This window comes from Cryptomeria japonica, chromosome 10 (genome assembly GCF_030272615.1).
Source record: "Cryptomeria japonica chromosome 10, Sugi_1.0, whole genome shotgun sequence".
Classification (NCBI taxonomy): Eukaryota; Viridiplantae; Streptophyta; class Pinopsida; order Cupressales; family Cupressaceae; genus Cryptomeria; species Cryptomeria japonica.
Window position 1 is genome coordinate 771,001,896 of NC_081414.1, and position 9,352 is coordinate 771,011,247.

The 9,352-nt window shown below is 33.9% G+C and overlaps 1 protein-coding gene and 1 pseudogene across 1 annotated transcript; one reads left to right on the forward strand and one right to left on the reverse strand.

Annotated features, from left to right (window-relative positions):
* Positions 1–332: 332 nt before the first annotated feature.
* On the forward strand, positions 333–2,779 carry LOC131027038 (L-ascorbate oxidase-like; annotated as a pseudogene).
* A 2,191-nt stretch (positions 2,780–4,970) lies between these two features.
* On the reverse strand, positions 4,971–8,797 carry LOC131027025 (L-ascorbate oxidase-like). The gene is made up of 5 exons (XM_057957020.2): positions 8,483–8,797; positions 8,274–8,366; positions 7,991–8,197; positions 6,218–6,388; positions 4,971–6,058 (listed from the first exon to the last, which is right to left on the reverse strand). The coding sequence occupies exons 1-5, from the start codon at positions 8,756–8,758 to the stop codon at positions 5,096–5,098; spliced, it is 1,710 nt and encodes a 569-aa protein (XP_057813003.1). The 5' UTR covers positions 8,759–8,797; the 3' UTR covers positions 4,971–5,095.
* Between the last annotated feature and the right edge of the window lie 555 nt (positions 8,798–9,352).

Consider the following 9,352-nt stretch of genomic DNA (forward strand, 5'->3'; position numbering starts at 1 on the left):
TAAATGAACATAAAAGTCAAATAGAATTAACATCACGATCCAATACGTAGAAATATCTCAGGAACTACATTAGTTGCATGTTTACAGAAAGTCATGAACATACAACCCTGTCCAGACAACTAATTAAAGTCATTGTTGCAGTTAGGACGCCAACAATAATATTCATTTTTTAATATACTTTGACCTTCGAACTGAAAATGGTTAGGAAAATCCTCAGCCTTTCACATTGGATTCACACTTCTAAAATTACTATTAAAATGGGATTACATGCAGAGAGAAAGTGTGTAGCTCCATTTATGTGGTTTTAGATTTTGGTCTTAGTACTAATTGCAATGGCTGGCAGAGTTTCTGATGTGTATGAACGAAGTCTTTTCTATGCGTTGTTTTTCTTGTTGTCACTCTTATCTTTTGCTGCTGAAGCGAAGGTGGACTTTTACAAGTGGAAAGTAAAATTGCCAGAGATGGGCTCCTGATTGTGTGCAGGGGAACATCATCTCTATAAATGGAGAATACCCGGGGCCGACCATCAGAGCCAGAGAAGGGGACACCATTGTTGTCCAGTTAGAAAACTTGATGCCCACTGAAAACGTTGTTATTCACTGGCATGGCATTCGCCAGGTAAATTTTCTTTTCATTTCCTATTAAGTCTAAATGTTACTCACATTTCCAGGGCAGAAAATGCGTCTAACGGTGCGGAAATAACTCTCTTGGCGTATTGCGTTGCAGATCGGCACTCCCTGGAACGACGGGATTGCTTCCATGTCGCAGTGCGCAATCTTTTCGGGCGAAACCTACGTATATAAATTTGTTGTGGACAGAGTAAGTTGGAGTCCTGTTTCAATATGGAATGTGTGCGTGACCTAATTATAATATTGATCATGAATATTTGAAATGCAGCCGGGGACATACTTTTATCATGGTCACTGTGGCCTACTGCGGTCAGCGGGGTTATATGGGTCGCTCATAGTGGATGCGGTGGGCAGAGATCCCTTCATCTACGATGGCGAGCTGAGTATCGTTTTAAACGACTGGTGGCACAAGAGCACTTATGAACAGGCGGTGGGCCTCTCTTCCATTCCCTTCGTCTGGGTTGGAGAGCCTCAGGTTTATCATGTACAATCAATTTAGCAGAGTTCGCTTAATGAGTGCTTTTAATTATTATGTTAGGAGTTCAGTACTGATAGAGAGTTGTAAATGGAATGGTCTGTTGGTAAAGTTGAAAAATTCTTAATTAATCTATTAGGGATTATGTCTGACATTTAAAAGGGATGAGGCATGGATCGATGAAATTGAGGGAATGGATATCATAGTCCTTGATTCTTAGTCAAAGAGATTCTCATGTTCCAGTATCTGCAAAAATCAATTTGTAGACAAGCTTAATAAAATATAATTCTTAAATAAATTACAATTATATGTTGAAAATATGTATGTGTTTTCATTTGATTTCTTTGGTTTGCTTTTGAGCTACTCCGTTTGTAAGTTTCAACTATTTATGTATAACATTTTTTTTTTCTTTGTACCAGTCACTCCTGATAGAGGGACGAGGACAATACAATTGCTCGATAACCAATAATTCCTGTAATGCTACAAACAAGCAGTGCTCCGCTCATGTCTTGCCAGTGCAACCTGGGAAAACTTACCGCCTCCGTGTTGCCAGTGTCGCGTCTCTCGCCGCCCTCAATTTTGTGATCCAAGTCAGTCAGCTTAATCAACTTAACTGATACCAGTCGTTGCAGTCCTTGTTTACGTGGATATCCTAAACTCCCACCCAAATGGAATTGCTTTTCCTATGTTAATAACATTTAGTTTTGTACAGGGACATAAGATAAAAGTTGTGGAGGCTGATGGACATTACGTAGAGCCTGTGGAAGTAGACAACCTTGATATATACTCTGGTGAATCGTATTCTGTTCTGATAACGGCGAACCAGGACCCTTCTCAAAACTATTGGGCTGGTGTGAACGTGAGAGGCAGGCAGCCCAAGACGCCAACTGGACTGGCCATCCTCAACTATCTTCCCAATCCATCAACGAAGCTCCCAACCACGCCATCTCCCACGCGCCCGTTGTGGAACGACTATACCTACAGTAAAGCTCTGGCTAAGAAATTTGTGGCTCTCAAAGGACATGAAGAGCTTCCCCCGCTTCAGTCCCATAGGCGGCTGATTCTTCTCAACACGCAGAACAAGATCAACGGATACACAAAGTGGGCGATCAACAACATTTCACTAGTGCTGCCTCCGACTCCCTACCTGGCAGCCATGAAATACAAAATCAAGAGTGCCTACAACACCACCCCACCTCCAGACATCTACACTCCCCATCACTACAACATCACCGTTCCTCCCCGAAATCCCAACGCTATCCAAGGGAGTCCCGTGTACGTCTTCACATTGAACTCTACTGTTGATGTGATTCTTCAAAATGCAAATACTCTCACTGCAAACAATTCAGAGATCCATCCTTGGCATCTGCATGGGCACAATTTTTGGATTCTTAGATACGGAGAGGGCGTGTTCGACCCACTGAAGGACCCGCTGACCTACAACACGGTAAATCCTCCGTTGCGGAACACTGTGGTAGTGTTTCCATATGGATGGACAGCCATTCGGTTTAAAGCAGCTAATCCAGGAGTATGGGCTTTCCACTGCCATTTGGAGGCCCACTTTTTTATGGGGATGGGAGTGGTGTTTGCAGAGGGAGTAGAGAAAGTGGGAAAGTTGCCCAATGGAGCCATGGGATGTGGTCTCGCCAAGAATAAGATTCACATTCACCACTGATCTCTTTGTTTGGGGGAGGCAGCATTTTTTTGTCTAATGATGCTTTTATCAATTATCAAGCCCCTCATCTATGCACCTTAGCACTGTACTAGACAAACCCATCTAACATTGGACTATAGGAACTATAGAAACTAACACTCGGACATATACTTTTAAGAGGTGGAAAGGATTTGTCCATAAAAAATTTAACGACATGTATATATAAATTTGCGTATATTTTAATTTTTTTATTAAACTAAATTTTGTATTATTAATATTAAATAATATTAATATAAATAAAATATGTCATATTGAATTGTTTGTACAATTCATTTAATAAATTTATTGTTATCTGCATCTTAATAATATACATTAAGTGGGATATTTTTAATAATAAATCGATCAAAATTATATGCATGTCAATTAGAATAATTATACAAAATATAAGAAAAAAAGAAATTAAAAATAAAATAAACACTTCAAAATTGATGATATACATCAAAAACTTTCAATTCCTTTTGTGATTTTGAAGCTACAAATCTAGGCTTCTTTTATATAAATAATGACATAAAATTAGAAATAAACCACAAGTTATCTCTTCAAATCTAATGTTTGGATTAAAATTTTAATAAATATTATATAAAAAATTGTGCCTACATGTCACATTCAAATCATAAAGAATAAATCCTTTTAATAACTAATGCAATGTGCTTCCATTTTTCCACATTAAAATTATGTAAGAATCAATCATTAGTCATAATTCTTGTTGGTGTTTTTTTTTTTTTTATTAATGTTCAAACAAGTTTTGAAGGGACCAAAAATGGTAAATACAAAATGTTGCCATAGTAAACACATGGTAAAAAGGAAGCCAACCGACAACAAACAAAAGACAAAACAAACATAATTTGACACACTATGAAAAATATCTTCTTATCACAATTCAAATCTATTTACTTTACAATATATTTTTTTTCTAATTTTTCAATGTGAAAGAAATTATACATTTGTATAACAACTAATACCATAAACATCCACTTTGAACTCTATTTGTTTACTCAATATAGGTTAAACTATTTACATCTAGGGATATTTAAAATGTACTATGTTTCCACACGTAGAGATTCTATTTTCATAATATTTTTGTTCATTTATAAATTTTTTTACTAAAAAAACTCACATAGGAGAATAATGCTAATAACTTTACACATGCAATTGTGTTGAAAATTACATGTAATTGTTAACTTTTGCAATTTAATTTATACAAAAAAAATTCTTTTTTTTGTCAATTTTGTAGTTTGTATCGTTTTAAACTATTTATAAATTCTTTAATATATTTAACAATTTGTAATTGAATGGCTAATGAAGATTATGTGTAATAATGGGTTCTCAAAAATAATTTGTTTATATATTAAAGTTGTTTAGGTCCTAATGATTTTAGTAAATTGAACATTTAAATATTTAGAGATAAAAATGAAAAGAATTAAAGCTAACAACAATGAAAAGAATTAAGTTGTTTATATGGTAAAAATAAAGGTTTTTATATAGTAAAAGTTGTTTAAGCTTTCAATTGTTTTCCTAATGATTTTAATAAATTAAACATTTAAATATTTAGAGATAAAAATGAAAAGAATTAAAGCTGACAACAATGAAAAGACTTTATGCTTTGTGTTTTGAATGTGACATTTACGCACAAGCTTTTATAGAATATTTATTAAAATTTAAATTCAAACATTAGATTCAAAGAGATACTTTGTGATTCTATTTTTATTCTTATATCATCACTTATGTAAAGGAAGTCTATATCCAAAACTTCAAAATCACATGAAAAAATTGAATGCTTACAATGTCTATCTTCAATTTTTTTCAATGTTTATTTAATTTTTAATTCTTTTTTCTTACATTTTGAATAATTATTTTGATTCACCTACATATGATTTTGATTGATTTAATTAAGAATTATATATTTGCAATTTTGAATAATTTATCATCTTTTTTAATTCTTATTATTTATATATTATTGAGCTGATCTTCTTATTGTAATAAAAGATAATTTTCTTTGCGTATAATTAAAAATATCATATATATTTAAAAATAAAATTGATGATATCAAATTTAATTAAATAATTAATAAAAATTATACACAATTAACTTATGCATTTTCTTAAATTTTCTATAAACAAATCCATTACACCTCCTAAAAGTAGATGTGCCGGTGTTAGTTTATATATTCCAATATTAGAAGGGTTTCTCTAGTATAGTGCTAAGGTGAATGGATGATGAGCTTGATAATTTATAAAAGCATCATCTTACAAAAATTGGTTATCTCAAACAAAGAGATCAGTGGTGCATGTCAATCATATTCTTGGTGAGACCACATCCCATGGCTACATTGGGCAACTTTCCAACTTTCTCTACTCCCTCTGCAAACACCACTCCCATCCCCATGAAAAAGTGTGCCTCCAAATGGCAGTGGAAAGCCCATACTCCTGGATTATCTGCTTTAAATCGAATGGCTGTCCATCCATAGGGAAACACTGCCACTGTGTTCCGCAATGGAGGATTTACCGTATTGTAGTTCAAAGGATCCTTTGCTGGGTCGAACACACCATCTCCATATCCAAGAATCCAAAAATCGTGGCCATGTAAATGCCATGGATGGATCTCTGAATTGTTGGCAGTTAGAGTATTTGCGTTCTGCAGAATCACATCAACAACAGAATTCAATGTAAAGACGTACACGCCACTCCCTTCGACAGTGTTGGGATTTGGGGGAGGAATGGTGATGTTGTAGTCACGGGGACTGTAGATGTCTGGAGGTGGGGTTATGTCGTAGGCGCCCTTGATTTTGTATTTCATGGCGGCCAAGTAGGGAGTCAGAGGAGGCAGCAGTGAAATGTTGTTGATTGCCCACTTTATGTACCCGTTGATCTTGTTCTGTGCGTTGAGAAGAATCAGTTGCCTGTGGGACTGAAGTGGGGGAAGCTCTTCGTGTCCTTTGAGTGCCACAAATTTCATAGCCAGAGCTTTACTGTAGGCATAGTCATTCCACAATGGGCTTGTGGGATATGGTGCAATTGGGAGCTTGGTTGATGGGTTGGGAAGATAGTTGAGGATGGCCAGTCCAGTTGGCGTCTTGGGCTGCCTGCCTCTCACATTCACACCTGCCCAATAGTTTTGAGAAGGCTCTCGATTCGCCGTTATCAAAACAGAATACGATTCGCCAGAGTAGACATCCAGGTCGTCTATTTCCACCGGCTCTACGTAATGCCCGTCTGCCTCCACGACGTTCATCTTGTGTCCCTGTATAAAAATAATTGTTATTTAACATGGAAGAAGCAATCCCATTTGGGTGGGTTTGGGTTCTCCACGTAAACAAGGATTGCATTGACTGGTATCATATTCTCACTAGAGGGTATATTGCTATTTGATTATTAAAGTCAGGTGATTGAGTTGACTGACTTGGATCACAAAGTTGATGGCGGAAAGAGATGCCACGCTTGCAATACGGAGGCGATACGTGTTACCAGATCGTACTGGCAAGACATAAGGAGAGCACTGCTTATTTGTAGCATTACAGGAATGGCTAGTTGTGGAGCAATTGTATTGTCCTCGTCCGTCTATCAGCAGTGACTGGTACAAAGCCAAAAGCAAAATGTTAATAGGTTGATCGTAAACTGTAAACTAATAGTACCAACACACTTTTCTTTTTTAAATATTCTGGCTTATAGATTGTATATATTTTGTACATTCAACGAAAATAGGGAAAAAATATAATTATTGTTAAAATAAATAACAGCTGATAAAAAATTGGAAACCAAATCAGAGATTCAGAAACTATAAAGGAGATATAAAATCAGATTTGTAGGGGTTCGCTAGAAAGGCTAGATCCATTCACCAAGGCCGGGTAATATATTATTTAGCGTCTTTAAAATGATTATATGCATTAAATTATAGTAAAATATATTTATTTGGACATAAGAATTTGTCCATGATTGAATTTATTAATTTAAATATCATTTTATATTTCAAACACAAAGAAGTGTTGGATTATATACCAATCTTAATATTATATATTATTATATAAAAATGTTAAAGATATTAGAATTATTTTATTTAATTAAGAGTGTTTATGTTTTACAATTATTTATTTACTAAATACATATATGAATATAAATTAAAATAAAATAAAATAATTTTAAAATAAATAAAAATAACTATATGTTTTAATTAATTTTGAATTCATTGAAAGTAACTCTTAAATAAATCAGCATTTATATATCTTAAATACAGAAATTTCATATGATTATTATGTACATAAGAATCATTTAAGTTAAATTTGATAACTATTTACACATCAAATATTAAATGAAATATATATTAAATAAAATATTATATATATATATATATATATATATATATATATATATATATATATATATATATATATATATATATATATATATATATATATATATATATATATATATATATATATATATATATATATATATATGAATGAGGACATACATTTTAAGTTAATTAATAATTATTTTATTTGATTAAAAAATAAATTTATTAATGTTAAAGTATTCTACAATAGTAACATGAGGTGGATTTTTATGGTGTGAGTGTTAGCAATTTTTTTATCTTTTATTTGGTAGCCATTTTCACATCATAATATTAATATTCAATAGTACATGTAATATTTTTTAAACAAGGACATAAAATTTCTGTTTTCATAATGTAATAAAATAACATAATTTGAAAGTACAACAAAATAACTTTTAAGTAAATAAGTTAGATTGGAGTTGATATCTCTCCTTTTTAGATAAATGTATTTAAGTATCTATATTAATCTATTGCATACACATAACTTTAAGTTATTTAATTGTTTTCTTCTTCTTATTATTATTATTATTATTAATAATGCATTAATTTATAACTTGACCCAAACTAAGCGAGCTCACATATGAAAGACCTCATCACCAACATGAATAGTCCAAACCTTAGAACAAAATAGTCCAAAATAAATACAAAACTCACAAACACAATAAAATTCATTTATTTAAAATTATTATATTTTACTTATAAATTATTCTATTTCAAATATGTAATTTCATTATAATTTTTTATGGATGCAAATAAAAAATGCATTATTAGGCTCCATCAAACATAATAATTATTAAAACCTTCATAAAGAGAACTCTATTAAATGAAATGTACATGATATACCTGAGGTTCGCCAACCCAGACGAAGGGATTGGAAGAGAGGCCCACGGCCTGCTCATAAGTGCTATCGTGCCACCAGTCGTTTAAAATGATACTCAGCTCTCCATCATAGGTGAAGGGTTCTTTGCCCGCCGCATCCACTATCAGTGACCCATAAAACCCTGCCGACCGCTGTAAGCCATAATGACCATGATAGAAGTACGTTCCTGGCTGCATTCACATATTCATAATCATTATTATAGTTAAGTGAAGCACACATTTCATATTGAAACGGATTACAACTTACCCTGTCCACAACGAACTTATACACGTAGGTTTCGCCTGAGTAGATTGCACACTGCGAAATTGAAGCAGTCCCGTCGTTCCAGGGAGTGCCAATCTGCAACGCAACATTCCAAGAGAGTTATTTCCGCACTGCTAGACGCATTTTCTACTCTAAAAACATATGTGACATTTACACTTGGTGCAAAATGAGAAGAAAAACGGATCACTTACCTGGCGAATTCCATGCCAGTGAATAACAACGTTTTCAGTGGGCATCAAGTTCTCTATCTCAACAACAATGGTGTCCCCTTCTGTGGCTCTGATGGTGGGGCCCGGGTATTGTCCATTTATAGAGATGATGTTCACCTCCACGCAATCAGGAGCCCATGTCTGGTAATTTACTTTCCATTTGTGAAAATGCACCTTTGCTTCAGTATCAAAAGATAACAATGTCAACATAAAAAACATCACAGAGAAAAGATATACTACAGAAACTCTGCTAGCCATTACGGGCAGTCTAGACTATTACTAAGACCAAAATCTAAAGCCAAATAGATGGAGCTCCATAATTTCTCTGCGTGTTAGTCCCATTTTATAGTAATTTTAGAAGTGGGAATCGAGTGTGAAAGGGTGAGAGTTATTCTAACCACACCCAGGTCAATAGTCAAAAGTCGATACATGGAGCTGCATAATTTCTCCCTGCGTGTAGTCCCATTTTATAGTAAGTTTAGAAGTGGGAGTCCAGTGTGAAAGGGTGAGAGTTATTCTAACCACACCCAGTTCAATAGTCAAAGTCGATAAAATAAGGAACAAGGAATTCTGCATGCAACAAAACAGATAATGAGCTTTCATGTCAATATTCAAAATCAATCGATTTCTTTCTCTTTCGGGCCTGCTTTTACTGTGCAATTTTTCTCTAGTCTATAGAAATTAGATTCGTCTTTCTCTTTCTGACCTACTTTATGTTGATGACTTTTGTGTAAATATGCACTTGCTGAGATATTTCTATCTACTAGTTGGTTTTAATGTCTGTATCTTTCCACTCTAGTGGAAAAAGGTTTGCAACTCTCTTGATTCCATGATTCATATCAAGTAGACGCA